Raw genomic sequence first — 17,082 nt, forward strand, 5'->3', positions numbered from 1 at the left:
TCCGACTGGGTGAGATCTTTTACAGGGAGTTGCTGGACACCAAAGGGAAAGCATGATACCATTACCTGTTTCTGGCACTTATTTTAGGTGTCTTAAGAACCGCAGTGCAGATTTTGAACCGGGTTGAGCAAGAAGCAGCAGCCTGTTTTTCTAAAAACCTGTTCTGCGGCGGGGGGGTCCCCCACGAGGGCAGGGACAGGTGCAGCACCGACGGCCAAAGGCCTGAAGCGGAGCTTCACCAGAGCCACCCAGCCGGGAACACGCCGCTCCTCCGAGCGCCGGTCGCAGCGGGCAGAGCCTGCTCCTCCTTCCCTCGGGCGAGCCCAAGCATCTCCCAGCGGAGGTGGCTCTCCAGCAAAATGAAATACAAATGAAATGCAGACAAAAGCCAAGGGAAAGGACCGTTGTTTCCGTTTCAAAACAGAAATATCTTTCTCCTGAGGCCAGGTAGGCCCGTGCCAGCCAAGAACATGGAGCGGCTGGGCTCCAGTCGGCGCGGGGGCCGCAGGAGGGGCTCAGCACCAGTGGCACTGCCCCAGCACAGCACAGCTTTGTCAACGCCTTGGCTCTTGGTACCACTATAGCAGGAGGTTTCCCAGCATAAATACTGACCCTGCATTTTTATAAAGATTATGTTAACATATATGTTAAATAACACAAACAGTAACATTATAAACATCATTTCAACTATTTTAGTAGAGTGCAGGTAGTATGTAAACCACTAAAATTGGCAGAATAAGCAAATGCTTTGGGAAAAAAAAAACCTATGCAAACTTATTTAGGATTCAGATGAGGATCATTCTACTCAGCTCAGGGGCAAAACATTTAAATTAAAAAAAATGCATTTTTTCACACTGAGAGTTTAATCCTGGATTAATTATTTTAGACATTTTCCATATTAATTAAAGCAGTATCACTTCTTTCTTAAGTTCTTTATCTACTTTCTTTGAGTAAAGCTATTTAATACTGGAGATTGTGGAAAACATTTGTTCACGATTATCCAGACATACAGTCAAACAAGACTGAAACAAGAGCAGCATGCAAAAATGTATTTAAGGACTATCATCCCAAAATGCTGCTAAAAGCTATTAACCAGTACGTGTTAATTGCCACAGCATTCATATTAATTTTCACTTCAGGCCCGACATTGTGGAATATTTCCCCTGATACATTTTAAACAAAGTTTAATTTAAGGAACCGCTTCTATCAACACTTATGAAAATTAACAGCCAAGCAATTAGCACTCATGAATTATCCCTTCCCCCATGCTTTCTACAGCATCATTTTCAAAACAGTTGCTGTAAGAGAAATTGTTGGTTTTTAACCCACTACCAAAATTAGCCACAAGAAACCCTGTAACACTATACAGAGATACCATTCCTCGCAATAGGATTTTTAGCATCTGTCCAGCCAAAAATCATGTTGACCTATTTTTATTTAAATTATCTCCAGTAGTCAAGTAAACCCACAAAACCCCTATAAGGTCAGAAAAGCTAGACTTCCTTACATCTTCAACTAGCAGTCGTGAAAATAGAAATAAAAATATCTTGAGAAAACTCTAGTCTGCATGCAGGAAAGGTTTTGGGCCTTGTAACTCAAGTTTATTCTAGAGCGGAATGATCCCTTCCTTACATTTTGATTGTGGTTTTCCAACTTTCTTCTTTGACTATTTTGCATATCTTTAGCATTTCTTTTTTGACTGTCCTGTAACAATTCTGTGTTTGCTGACATTCTTCTGGGGATGTAGGAGCAGCCATTTGGTGGCAGACATCTCAAAAACTGAACTGACAAGGCATTTTAGTAATTAAAATTTCTTAAAAGGTAGCAGAGACTTGGAAGATAAATGGACTTGGACTGGCTTCGAAGATGATTTCAAGGGGAACTGTAAACAGAGGCCTTAGGAGTTACTCGTTCAGTACACGGTTCCTACAAAGCTGAACATTTCTAGCATGATTCTCCTCTATTCCAGAAACTAAATACATCTTGGTAACATTTTTCTTACTAGTGGGAATGGCCATGCAGTTGAATAGCTTTGACACTAATACTGTACTAAATCAGTATCCTTTAAGATTAATATCTCAGAGAAAACTCATCGCCATGCTTTCCAGCAACTCATGCAAGTTACACTTGTGATTCGAAAAGAAATATTCTGAATTTCTACAGAATGAAAAGATAACACATGCTTTTAAAACAATTAATGAAAGCAGGCAGGTAATGCGTAGGTAAACTGAATCTTGTGAATCTCACGGTTGTGTCACTGACAAGAGCCATTACAACACCTTGTGTTTCATTTGTGGTACCTGGCTACGGCTTTCAAATCTGTCTTACAGCCAGTCTTATTTTCCCAAGCTTATCAAAAGTCGGCAAGTTGGAACAATAAGGCATCAAAATATGATTTTTCAAATTCTGTAAACAGAAATATACCTGAAGTTATCTATAAAATGGATGATAATTTAATTTGCATGCAGATAAAAGAAATCAATTTGGCCACTGATTTCTTAAGCCTTCAAGTAATTTTCTATACAAATGACAACTGAAGTAATTATAAATAACTAAAGGCTTCTTTTCATACAATGCTCTTAGCAAGAGTTTTCAAGATTTATTAACCAAGATGTACAACCCACATGATTTACGAACCATGCAAACAGATGCAGGGGTTAGGTTTACTTTAACCATTTTAAGGAAAAACTTGAAGATAAAGCCAAGAGTAGTTATTGTGTGTGTCTTTAGTTAAGAGCTGAAGTTTTACAATGTACATGAAAGCCACAGGTCTGTGCTGTGTAGCTGTGGGGCAAGAATCACCTGAATTCTTGAGCTGATTAGAATGCTTCCATTGTAGTTGCATTTCACAATTCTCTACTATTTTGATAATTAATGAACTGATCAGAACAAGAAGAAATTAGTGCTGTAAAATTTTATTATTTCATAAAATTGCAGAAGTGGTTATGAAAAAGACACTAAATCTGGCAGAAAACACCTGCAAGACGTAAGCATTTTAATAAATTTGCTTGGTTGATATTACGGCATGCAATGTTTTCTTAATTTTTAACTGATTAGTTTAAAACAATACATCAAATGGAGGGAGAGGGCAGGAAGGACCCTGAAGAGAATGGTTTTATTTGATTTCAGGTCAGTTAGGGAGCTGAATTAGTGGTAAGTTAAAACCACTCAGAAAGCAGTTAAGATGAGTACACACACACACAAAGAGCTTCGATACAGCAAGTAAAGCTTTCCTCATGCTTTGCCAGTGAAACACAAAACGTGTGTTATTCAACAAGCTGAAAATCTCTCTAACAAAACTCAAATATATATATATATAAAAGAACCAAAGGCCTAGTTATAATGTTAAAGATTTCAGAGCCACTGTGTTCCCTTGAGTAAATACATAATTAAGTAGGGTTTTTTTTAAGACATGTTTAATTAGGCCCCTAGCCCCTCCTCATCCCCCCTGCCTCTCCCCAATTATGTAGCATTTCCCCAAGAGATATGTGGCTGTGTTAATTATGTAAATAAGTCATGCACTATTCCATGAAAGAATTGTATTTATGTGAAAAATACTGCTCATCTATTATCAATAAAAATAAATATGAGACCTACAATATTTCATTAAAAATAATTTTAAAAAGCTAGATGGTTTTCGATTTTACATTACTGTCTGAAAATACCACAAAAAACTGAAGTAAGTAAAATAACTCACTACTGAACTATAATGTTTCTATTACATCTCAGATGGTCAAGTAGGTATTTAAAAATAGACAATACATACAGAAGTATAGAAAATAAATTTTATATGCATACTATTGACAAACTTACCAGAATAATATAAACAATGCTGTTAAAATTAATATAGTGAGATTATACTCTAACAAAATGCCAATTCAGTTATTCTGGAGAGTTAAAAAGGTATTTTGATTTCTAGATCACAATCGAGTTGATTTGTATCATACCCTACAAATCACAATTGAGTAACATTGAGGTATTTCATTAATATCTCAAACTATTATGTGTAGTACAATTTCCTTCAAATGGACCAAACACCTGCTAAATGCATCACTTTTAAATATGAAAATTAAGATGTTCCTTACAGTCAACTATAATTCCTATTAATACAGTAAAAAGTAGTTAGGATTATCAAAGTGGGAAGGAAACATGCTTAAGTTCCTCAAGTTTCTGAGAAAAATTCTAGCAGGTAGCCTAAATCATGCTCAACTATTAAAGCAACAAGACTGGGACACCACTGAATTACAATAAATTTCTCTTAATAAAGAAGCATTTATTTTATTTTTACTTCCTCTGTGCATGACTGTTGGAAGCACATTTAAATGTTTGCCAAACTGAAATTTCATGACATAAGAACAGCAAGCTTTGAGTTTAGAAAAAAGGCATCTTAGTGTTGTCAGCATCAAAGTACTGCTATCATTTATTAGCGAGACCAGAAATTTTGAAAAACTGAGTTAGCACTAATTACTACATACAAGTAAGTAAGTATAAAATAACAATAGAGGCAGCTTCTGCTACGTGGACTTCATAGTTTAAAAGTTACCATTTCACAAATATTCTAAATACTTCTAGATGTGCTAGTGGAATTACATATCTGACTTTCCACTTTAAGAATACTTAACAGAATATGAAATTCTTCCATCACAATGGTAATGAAGCTCAAACTTCATACTCCCACAGGAGACTCCACAAACAAATCCAGCAGAAAACAGATCTGTGCGCTATTTATAATTGTTTTGGAACAATATGACACTGATCCATCACACCAATGTTTATATTTCAGTTTCCAGAGTTTATGACAGAGAAAAATATTTGACGATACAGAGTAACTAAACTGCACACAAGGAAAGACAGTTATCCACAATTCTGAGTACTATCAAATGCAAGCTCTTGAAATGAATGTAGTCAAGGAATGAATTTGACCTACCAGGTTTGTAGCGAACCTCCTCCGTGTATTACATAAATGAGTACTTGTGCAGAACTACATTGTTTAGTCCTTTTTTTGCCCCAGATATTGGCCTGTTGATGTTTCAGTTTTCCACCCTCAAAACAGACAGTGGCTTTTCCCACTCTCATTGGAGCATTTTGATGATAAAGCCAGCATAAATCATGGAACATTCAGCAAGTGCTGTGATGTGGCTAGACAGAACAGATTTTTTTAAAATGCCAAATAACCAATCCTTTATACAAAGGGTCTCATCATCAACTCTGTAGAGAGATGCCCTAGGACTCTGCCACACTAAACGTTTACCTAACCTGCTGGAGAAGAAAGCAGCAAGGCAAAGGTACACCTAATGGTAAGGCATAATTTTGTAATGAAAACAGGAGAAATGGTTCTACCGAACCTGGAACCATTATATTTAAGATTAAGAGAAGCATGTTTCTAGATAACCACTTTAAAATAACTGATGGCCTACTATAAAGTCTAATTAAAGCTAAGTAAATGCACATGAGAACTGCCTAAGGCCTATCATCTTCAGGTCAGGGACCACCTGGATATGAGAGAAAAACATCTGGTCCACTTACCTTGCCGTCAAATTTTGAGTACTCATTGAAGGGGTTATTCAGCTGCAGCGGACACTGTTCAAGTCGCACAGACAGTATCGACTGCTTCCCAGAACATGGAGACTTTACTCTGAAATTCTTTTTTTCAAATAGTGAGCTCAGCTCCTCTGCTGTAGATCAGAAAAGAGATTAGAGTAGTTGTACTAGGAGATGTACAGAGGCTACTGTTTACCGCAGAAAGATAACATTGTAAGAGGGAGAACAAAATCCAATATATAAACCAACAAACGCTTTAGCAGGGCAGAATCTACCACCACTCTTTCATAGCCCAAAGATAGGAAACCATAACAAGTTTGAATGATGCCACTGTTTAGGCTGAGGAAGAGATGAATTTTTTCCATACAGAGAATGGAACTGATCACTACAAGATCCATTTGAGTCAAGATAAAAATCAAGATTCAAAGAGAGTATCACGCATTCCTGGTCTTTCTGCTTGCCTACCTTTTTCTAAATGAACAGTAAATGCTATGCTAACAACTGCTGACACATCTACAATACGCCATGCGAAAGCATTTCAAACTGAGCTTGTAACACATGATATTATGCTATATTACAGGACAATCTTATACTACCCCATTCCTATATTATAATGTCGCTATGCTGTCAGCGGTAGGCTTGTGACTACATCTGATCCAAAAGAATCACTTCTTCAGATTTTACTTCTTACGGTAGACGGGATATGGTCTCCTCTCAAAAAAAATGTCTAACTTGAAAACACCACTCCAGATAAACAGTCTGGACAATAAAAAAAAAAAGCTTTCTAAAAACAAAGGTGACAAGAGCTAGTGACTTCCTTTGTGTGGTCTGTGAAGGCTCATAAAAGCCTCTGGCAAGCAGCTGTTTTTATATGAGGAGACTGCATAACTGAATTTCCAGCAACAGTTTAACTCAAAATTTACAGGCATACTTAAAAAAAAAGTTAAAAATTAGGTCTCCTTATGTTATAAGGACACTACAAAATCAGGACAGAGCCTGGGGTGTTTTAGCATATTAGTACCAATGGGTCTCATCTGCAAGAAACTGTGACTGAATCTGGACAAGTTTTTTCCACATCTGCTCTAGGAACCAAGTACCCCCAAACTCCATCAATCACTACCTGAGAACCAACACCAGCTCTCCTAGACCAACTCTGCTCTGCGTTCCTTCATTTGGATTCTCTCACATCTCAAAGATTTACATGTTGCTTCTCCAGGGAAATGAAACTGCTTCTAAGGCAGAATGACTTGGGACTTGATCTGCAGGGAGTTGGTTAATTTCTTAAAATGCGACATTAAAACTTGTCAAATTGTAACTAGTCAAAAGCTCAGCTTATTTGTATCAGCAGATTGCCTGAAAATTCAGACAGTTGGCAAAAGTGCTAAATACTGGCACTAAGTGATACCCAACAGTCTTGTGAGAGGCTGCGATTAACCAAAAAAGCTTGATTAAATCCTTTTTAAATGTGGCAACTTAAACTCCATCAGGTATTCTGGGTTTTTTGTACAAGCTTATCTCTGTTTTTTTTAAAAAAAATAATCTCAGTTACAATTACACTAGAGTGTTATCCTTAACAGGTATTTCTTGGGCATTTGGAAAGTACTCTGTACCTTAGAATTCAATATAATGGTTTTATTGGTTCAAGTGAAAAAGCAAGTCTTTTACGTTCAGTTTTTGTCTCTAGGGAAATGTTAAGATGATTTGTTTATCATTTCCTTTGTTGGGATGTGCAAAAAGAGGATCTCAAGAATTCTTCTGCATTCATTATTGACACATCTGTTTTGCTTTGAGTTTTGTATAGCTTTTACTCAAGTCAAATTTCTCACATGACTGAATAGTTTAAATAATAGTACATTCAATAAGATTGTAAATTCAGCTGGCTGAGATAGTTTTCCTTTTGTAGAAAACTTCATGATTTCAAAAAATTCAACTCATTTAGGAAGAGGAACCCAAAACATTCTAAAGATTGTGCAAAAAGCTAGAAGAAGATAGATCTTCCACTGAGCATTTTGTCAAATAATTCCTGATAGACTTGGGCTGTGAGAGTTTCAATTAAAAACATTGCAAAAAAAAATTTAAAATTCTCAAATTTCAGGGAAAAAAATCTCGTATTTTTACATTAAGCTAGCTTTAATTGCATAATTTTTAATTCTTAATTAAAACTAAGTTTTGCCATTAGTCTATATTATATGTATTTTTCACCTTTTGTGGTTTTGTTAGCTACATGAGCTATTCTATATGGGCTGAATGCAAGGCTTTTGAAAGATTCCCTCGATATATTGTTAATTTACATTTTATATGCTCTGAAATGAATGGAATTAAGATGTAAATACAATGCTTTATTTCTTGCTTTCATCTAAAAATACCTAGTATTTTATAAAAAAGAGTAACCTTTTGTATGTATATCCATATTTGGTTTATAGGACGCACAGACTGCTTTACTAACGTAATTTGAGCCCTAAGCTGCATGAAGCTGAAGTGCTCTTTTCATTTTACTAAAAAAGAACTGATGCACAGAAAGGTGATGTGAACTGGTGGCACAGCAGAACAAAAAAACCCAAACCTCCAGTGTGTTACACTTCCAGTCAATCAACTACCCCTGAAGCATCTTTATATTTATTAATCCCTGAACCAACTCCAAATGCATGGAGATTTTCTTTTTCAAGTCCATACACTACTACCACCTTGTCTTTCAAACTCATTCCTGACAATGCAAACAGCTTGTCTCACGACAGCAGGCACACAGATGACGAGTAGAAAATATTCTTCTTTTTTTTCTCATTACCATACACAAAATTACTCATCTCTCACTTCCCTTTATCCTGGTTAGTGTACTTTTATTTTTGTACATAGTAATTAAAAATGGGAATCACAAAAAATACTCAATTGCCAGATGCCTCAAATTATGACTCCCTGTCCACCTGCAGGACAGCGGAAATGCTTACAAGAGTTTCTCTCTACAGTAAGGCATCTCTCTGACAAGTCATCTCTGGAGGTGGTGTCATCAGACTCTTTACCAAAACAACAACTTTCCAGCATCCTTCTAGTTTGCATGGTGTCAACCACAGGCTCAACTTTGTCTAAAGCTCAGATAAACACAGTCAGAAGAAGGCAGCCAAATTCCCCCCATCCGAGAACAGCTATTTCTGTTGTTAGTGCTTTCGTACGTATTTTCCAATAACGCTAAACTCAAGGAACAGAACAAAGTCTCATACACACACAGACGTGACAAAGATACAGTGGACACCCTTCAGGGCTCCTCTTTTTCCTGGCCTCTTCCTACTGTGTTGTTCTTCATGCAAATAAGTGAGAAACATGCAGAATCTCAGTGACTAAGCAGAGAAGGAAAAATCAGCTCTGCCAATAAAGAGAGATACCAAGTGCCTGGAGTTTTTACGTAACTTACTTATTTTTTATTTGGATTTGTTCTGCAGCAGGGAGGGACTGATCTATTTGACTAGAACTCCAGCACATTCTTGCAGAGGGGGACACCTCCACTACTGCTGGTTGACACATTATGTCTATCTTCAGGGCAGCACGTAAAAGGAACTAAATGTCATGGTGGAGCCCACATGAATAAAAACCCCACAAACAGCATAGACCCAGCAGGAAACTGGAGTCTGAGCGCAATTCAGTGTAAAGAAGTATCATGCAGTATATAGTTAGGGATAAAGAAGAAAAAGAGAATTGCATCATCATTGGTCAAATGCCGTAAAATATTGAGCAAAGAGAGTTGGAGGTTATGGTAGATTAAACTCTAAAACCTACAACTCTGCTTACAGAAGTAGAAAGGCAAAAACATTTTAGAATGCATTAATAGAGGTATCAAACACAGCTGAACACTGTACTAAGGATTAGTGCAACTGTGTTGCTCATGTGAGCAGCTTTGTTCACTTCTCTTAAAAAAAAAGATATTACAGAGCTGGAGAAGGTTCTGCAAATGACAGCCAAGAAGATACAAGGATTTAGGCAAAAAAAGGAGATTACACAAGGACCTCATTAAGAAATACACAAATTTTGAAAGAAGTAGGCATGACAGACCACACAAAGGTTTGAATGTGTGTCAAATACAACAGGAATAGATACTAGCTTGAGCTATAAAATGAGAGAAGTGAGATAGATTTTTCATTTCATATATTAAAATTTAAGCTATGTAGAACATCCAGTCAGAAATACTTAATTATATAATAAAATAAAAAAAAAGCAGCATATTTTTTGAGAAATCAGTGATACCAGTTTTTCCAAGGAAAGGCTAGATAAGCTAAGGCAGTATTTATTATGCTTTCATTTAAGTAGATCATATATACACATTATTTCTTAAGATCTTCCCCTTATCTAGAAAAGTAAACACAAAAATATTCTGTAAAAGTAACCCCTATGAAATTCTTCATCACATCCGGCACACCAAATACCACGGGAATAGCTAGAAAGCCGTAACTTACATGGAGATAATGATCCAGCATTTTGAATGACACTTGCCAGACACCTACCCACAGAGCCAAGACGTGTCCTGTTCTTTACATACCTCACAATAACACTAAGAGCTTTACTATCTCCATTTCTTGCTCATTGAGACAATAGAAGCCTTAGAAGATAATGATGCTACAAGACGACAGAATACACAAGCACTGTATTAATACCTTATATTGCAAAAAATAAAGCAACCGCTCAAATTAGTTCAGACCAACAAACTAGGTTTTAAACATTTTTTCTTTACTTCGCCTTTATTAATGTGGAATGCTCTAGTCAGAGCTGAAAACAAACGAGACGCCTGTGGCACACCGCCCCGCCAAGCAATAAACTATGGGAAACACGTAACTGGGGAATGGAAGGCAAATACAATAATTAGTATTTCCTCTATGCTTAGGTGAAAATTACAAACTGAAAATGTTGTAACCATCAAAAGCACAAATAAAAACAGTAGGAAAATAGAAGATCTTTTCTTTTTACCTGAGTAAGAAGTATTTCTGTCTTTCCACTGAACATTTTTGCATTTTATTTGATTTTGTCTCTCTTTCCGCAGACGTTCTAGTCTCTGAGCTTGAAAAGAAATATTATAACTATAAGTTTGTCAATGAAAGTTTACTATAAACAAAGACATAATTAACTACCTTTATATGAATAAAGATGTTTTATACTGCATATGTAGGGGAAAAAGTCATAAAATTTTAAAGGTAGCACCTCTGAAAAGCAAATACCAACAAAAACATGAAAATGTTCTTGATTTATAATTGAAATTAGAGGATATAAAACATTAATAGAGATCATAAAGATAGTATTAACATGGAAGAGAATAATAAAATGTGAAAACTTCTGTGATTAATATGACATTTCATTATATAAATCATTAATAACGGTCTTAAAGGAATTTTAATGCACAAATGAACTGAAGTGAATATTACATTACAGGAATAAAATTACTGTTATGAATTACTCTACCCGTTTCAAAAATTAAAGATAAATGAACTCAGACTAGACTATTAAAGTTTTAAATATAAAATCCTTTATCTAAAAATCATGAAAATTATAAAATGTCAAAGCTATATAAATTAGCATAGCTTTTTCTTCAGTGTGCTGAAACAGTTTATAGGTAGTAAAATAAATGATTTGTATCTTCACAACATTAGTCAAATCCTAAAATGAATATAATATTTCTTTATGTATATTTTGACTCCATCTTCAAAATACGGTTTGAAAAAAGCCTCAAATAGTTACAGCATGAAAGAACTTACAGGCCAGGGTACCAGATTAATACCTTAAATTATCTCTTTGTTAACAGTAAGATCTCTCTCAGGAAACGGTCAGCTAAACCTGGTAGAAGCTACCCAAGACAATGACCACAAGAAATACCGATGCTATGAAGTGTCCGCTCAAACTAAGCAAGCAGATCAGACTGGAAAGTAGGACTAACCATGTTGATCACTGAAGGAAACAATTTGCTGGATATATTAACAATTTTGATGTATTGAGATCATTCATTAACTAAAATGGGTTTGTAGAAGAGATTCTAAAATGCTAAATTACTCTGACAATTTTAGATACAATTTGAGTTCCCTGAGCCATTTCACCAATTAAAAAAAGGTTAATAAATATTTTCTATCCCTCCTATTATTATTCTTTCCCGTTTAGTCTTTGAACTGAATTGTGGACACAGAAGTGAATTTTTTTTTTTGCCCCCATAAAAACTCTCAACCTGAGAACTGATGAAAAAAATAATACTTTGAAGTTTAACAGCTGTAACAAGCAGTTTAAGGTACAAACACAAACAGGGACTTTGATGCCTATTTCCCATTTAAGTCAACATGAGGTTAGTGCCTAAATACCTCTATGTATCTTACTCTTAATGAAATAAGTGAAGACATATCCCCACTTATAAGTTTAAATATTGGGTAAAACGCTATTGTAGCGTAGATATTTTATTCTGAAAGAAAAAACTTTTTTTTTTTTCCAATTACTGTCCAGACTATAGCTCAAAATTACCTTCCAAAACCCTTTCTTCCCAAATGGGCCATCACAAAATATCTGTTAGATTCATATGTAAACAATGGATAGAGGAAAAAATGTAGAACAGAAATAAGAATAACGCATATTTTTATCCTATTTGGTTTTTTCACCCCTTGTCAAAACAAACGTACTAAAGCGCAGTCACCATCTTCACTAACTTCATCCTATTCTTCTATCTGTAGTTGATCACAAATGATCATTTACTGTCGGATTGTATTACAGCAACTCCAGATTAGATGGAATTATCAGTACCTATTAGAAGTCTGAATTATTTAAGGTTCATTCCCACAAGAAGCATGTTAGTTTGAAAGCCTTCTGTGTGAAAAATGTCACTGACCAAATGTAGCTCTTGTTTCATTAGCTATTAGCAACTAGATGAGCCTTTGTTTCTAGTCGTGTGGATTGGGAGAATTTGCTGCTTTCCCATATACCCAACAGCCTGCACAGACCCGTCTCCACTTTAGTTTTTTATAACCCCTCCGGATGCGGCAGAAAGAAGGCAGTGGGGAGATGGAGCCCAGAGCCAAAGACCACCTACGACTCATCTAGCTCCTGTAGAAAAGGAGGAAGAATTCAGTGGCAGACAACCCCCGTGTTCTCCCCAAACATGATGCGCAAAACCCTCACGTCTCACCCACTTCACATCCCTTCCAAGAGTAAGGGGATAACTTTGATATTAGAATGCACATAAAATTCATTTCCAAATTTGCATACCCACATGAGAACAACCTAATAACCAACACGTCTGTAGTCTCTACAGAGGTGTGTTGAGTCTTCTACAGTAACACATTATTTCTACAATTTATGAAAAGGATACTATCCTGGTAAGGTACTTTATAATAAAACAGCTTTGCAAAAGATAATAAAAAGTTATACTTCATCCAAAAACAATGGTTAAAGACAGCATAAGCAGAAATAATTTTATTTAGCAGGGTATAAAACCAAGGAGAATAAGGAAGAGCTTGCATGTTAAAAAAGTCGGCCACTGTTACCTGTTGATACACAAAATTACACTATCTTCTCTCTCCAAACCTAAAAATCATTATCTGCTTTTCAAAGAACAAATGTTCCTGCTCTTGCTAAATCTACTCAGGTAGTTATGGATTAAGTAAAAAAGAAACATCCTTATGTTTGCCCATTTTAGGAGCAAAAATTGCAGATTTCACAGTTAATGAGTTTTGTACTTCAGAGATGTATGAACAGTTTGTTCTATGCATGTATGTATCTGTTTTTTTCCATCAAGAACTTAGATAAGTACTTGTGTAATGCAAAAAGCATTTATATTAAAAATAGTTAACTTTATTTAATTTATTCCTCTTCCTGTATTTTTGAAAAGGGTTCAGTACTGATCAACTTGCATTCTTTGTAGGCTTTTTTCCACCCCACTCTGTTTCAAATCATAGCCTGATTGCCTCGATGATTGTATTAGGTTCCTGGTGGTACCAGCACACACAATGGAACATAAAAGACATGCCAGATGAAAAGAGGCAAAAAACTGGCTCCCCAATGGACTGAGTGTTCTAACCATTATTTTAGAATATGCCACCAATTGGAAACTGAAGTGGTTTCAATCCATAATTTAAATGGAGATTATTCTATCAGTCTACTCACTTCATGAAATAGTCCTTCAGAATTATTTTTTGGAGCAATTATATAAAACTTTAAACTTTGCCTCTCCTTCCTCATAAACTATACCATCAACTGAACTAAACAAGTCCTCAAGGACAATGCTAGGCAGCCTGGCACACTAAACTCTTCACCGCGCCTTAAAGTCAGTTGCAGCTATATATTCAGCTTATTTCCAAATCTAACTCTCCATCACAAGAGATCAGTGCCCTGCCTTTTCTGTAAATTTTGACAACTTCTTATCTGTAAAAGGTATTTCAAGATATTCTATACCATACAACATTTTACTTGTTAGGTAGAGCACAGATGTTTTTTCTGAGCTCTAGGTGGTGTTATAATACCTTCAGAAATAATTTGAAAAAAAATATACTGTAACAGAAAAAAAAAAAAAAAAGATCAGTATTGACCACCCTGCACCAACCTTTTCATATATGTTTTATATCACAGAATTTTTGTTCATAGCATTCCTTGGGTATAAGTAGAAGTCTGAATATCCCTCATATGAAACAACAAATGGGACAGCTTTCTTCCAGTCAAGACAAACTGAGCATATTTTGAAAACGTGTACACCCTTAAACCTCCTAATTTAGTACCTTAAATCCTAGCTCAAGGTTTTTCTCAGAAATAAAACTTCAGAAGACAAAATATAGACAAATCATTCACTTTGTTGGCTCACATCAAACTTCATTCCTCTCTTTTATAAGAAATAGATTTGATGCCTCACTAGGTAGAATCTTCTCAGAAAATAACTATCCTGTTCAAAAATTAACATCCCTCCAGACATTAACAATAGAAATATCAAAGACTGCTCATGTACTTTGGATTTAGACTTGATGTCTTTACAATTCAAGTTTTTTTTATATATAAAACTGACTACCTCAATGTTCCTCTGTACATGAATAAGTAAAACAGCAATTAAAACTCAGTTGACAGCGCACTAAAGTAACTGAATCATTACATGTCCTTTTATAAAAAGGGTCTCAACATTACAAAAGGAAAAGTTTGACAGATACCTAGGTAGGCATGCTCTGATTTGTCCATGCAAGCCAGACTAATAGAAACTGAATTTAAAAGGCTAACGTTATCTTGGCTGCAAACATCACCTACCTGTGTTTGATCGTCTTCTGATTCCGAAGTCCCAGCTTGAGGTAATATCAACTGATTGGGAATATATATAGCCCTGAGTCTCACCGTTGCTTCCCTGTGTTTCTGAACCACTGTCCCCATATGCTGACGAGGGATTAAACTTCTCCAGGTCGACATCGTGATCTATCAGGACCATTTCACACATCCCTGTGTCATCACTGGTCACGTGTGACTGCCGAATATGAGCAAGTATAATTGTTGGGTTGTCCAGGAAAGCCATTCTGTCCACAAGTCCACCACTTCACTGTACTATCTTCTCTCCATCTTGTTTCATGGACACAGGTACCTAGAAATATAACGTACACAGCATTTTAGAAACAAAACAAAACAAAAACCCAACAAAAGCCCTGATTCAAGAAGGCTTATCTTTTGGATGCACAAAACCTAACTGACTCAGTTTTGTACAGTGAATTATTTTAATTCTGCTCCAGTTTACTTAAGTTACACTGCTTGCTGAGATCTACTTAAAGAACAGTGGTTTTGGAGGACAGCTTGAAGCCTGAATCCCAAGACAAGAGAACACAACAGACACCTACAGACAGGTCTCATTACAACAAATGGTTGCTATAAGGCAAAATAGATCTAAGTACTACACATAGAAGGACGGAGAGAAAATACACACAAGAAACATCTCTTGATTCAAATTAATAAATTTACAAAACCAAATAGGGTTTTGAATTTCTTTTCACGTATTGTAATAGCGTGTTACTGCCTTTCTTCTGCCTCTACATACCAACTCGTTGATTATTTTATCATAGACCCTCTTCAGGTTTTGTATTTCCAGGAAAAACTTTAAACACAAAGAGATTAGTATCTCAGGGCAGAATATTGAACATCTGCTGCTGCATCGCGCTTCATATAGGGCAACTGTTGTAATACAGAATAAGCTTTATGATCATACACCACATGCCTGAATCCTTAAGTACTTTAGCAACAGTAATTGCCGCTTACCTAAAATACTTCATTCAGAGTACTCAAGCAGCCTTACAAAGTAAGTGCCCTCAAAGTAGAGGGCAAAAAAGAAGAGAAAAAACAAACAAACAAACCAACCACAAAACCCAAACCACACTCAAGCTGTTATCCTATTTTACTGGAGCTGTGGATTTATAGTTGTGTTAACCTAATTCAAGTCTGGGCTGCCTCTGAAAGGGGCAACTCCATGCTCCTGCCTGGCCCCAGTCAGATATTTCCACCACCTCCCAAAGGCTGGCATTAGCACTTGTGTAGCTGTGAGGTGGGTTGGATAAAAAAAAAAACAAACACCCAAACAAAAGACCTGCTGAAAATAACCTGAAAAGAAAAAAAAAATTAGTCATTTTCAGGCTGATCAGTCCGCCAGTGAACAGCTGCAAGAGCACCAGCACCAACATAACACAGGCAGCAGGAATATCAAAAGATGGAGGAGAGCCGAGGTTCCCCTTTCAGCAGTGGTGCTCACGGCCAGCTCACAGCGACCGCGAAACCTCAGCCTGAGGAAGAGGGAGGTTGGTGGGGTTTTAAGTCTAAGCTCACAGAGAGATGCATGACCAGACATAAATTCCAGAAGTTCAAAATCCCCACTGCTTTTCTAATCATTGGCATATCTGAGAAAAAAACCCCAACATTTTAATACCAGCTATAGAACTAAGCGTGTTTATTTAGTATTTTGAACATAGAAACAACAACAACAACAAAAAAACCCCTATCATTGCTGTTTGCAAAACTTCTGTCAGCAAGAAGAAAATACCAAAGGAAAAGAAACAATTTTAAATCATGCAAAGCCGTATCCCATGAAAATGTAGTAAAGGCAGCTGGCCTTTTCCTGGCAGATTTTAAAAGAAGAAAGTGAAAGAAAGCATCAGACAGGCTTGTTCCAGGACCAGCAAACACATTTCATCATTTCCCCTGTATGCGTCCAAGGGGAAAGGTGTATTAACATATAGAGACCCATGAAGCAGCTTCTGCATTTGAATAGTTGGAAGCAGAAGGAATACTTTATTTGGACACTCAACTAATCACGACAAAAGCAAAATTTTGAAGGTGTATTGTAAATTGCAAACCCACCATCCCTACCAGTATCCTCCCTACCACCAAACATCAGCATCCACTAATTAGAACATTCAATAGAGATTTACATCCTTCATAATTTTAGGCTTTTTTTTGCTCCCTTGGCCACAAATATTGCCAAGTTTTTCCTGAGAGACTGTGTCCTTTCTGCTTTAAAAAATACAGACAAATTCAAAAGTATTATATTAAACAACAGACCCAGCAGCAAGAAGGAATTCA

General features: G+C 36.3%; 1 protein-coding gene across 3 annotated transcripts in view; it reads right to left on the minus strand.

Annotated features, from left to right (window-relative positions):
- Positions 1–15,103, minus strand: part of MAPKAP1 (mitogen-activated protein kinase associated protein 1) — a 99,110-nt gene extending 84,007 nt beyond the window's left edge. For 2 of the 3 annotated variants that reach the window (XM_009280091.2, XM_009280092.2), the window contains exons 1-3: positions 14,779–15,097; positions 10,492–10,581; positions 5,527–5,675 (exon numbers count right to left, since the gene is read on the minus strand). In XM_009280091.2, coding sequence (XP_009278366.1) covers positions 5,527–5,675; positions 10,492–10,581; positions 14,779–15,037 — 498 coding nt within the window. In that variant the 5' untranslated portion in view covers positions 15,038–15,097. Of the gene's footprint in view, positions 1–5,526; positions 5,676–10,491; positions 10,582–14,778 lie in introns of all 3 variants that reach the window. The other variant, XM_009280090.1, reaches the window with a different exon arrangement.
- Between the last annotated feature and the right edge of the window lie 1,979 nt (positions 15,104–17,082).

This window comes from Aptenodytes forsteri, unplaced genomic scaffold (genome assembly GCF_000699145.1).
Source record: "Aptenodytes forsteri isolate BGI_AS27 unplaced genomic scaffold, ASM69914v1 Scaffold163, whole genome shotgun sequence".
NCBI classification, from domain to species: domain Eukaryota; kingdom Metazoa; phylum Chordata; class Aves; order Sphenisciformes; family Spheniscidae; genus Aptenodytes; species Aptenodytes forsteri.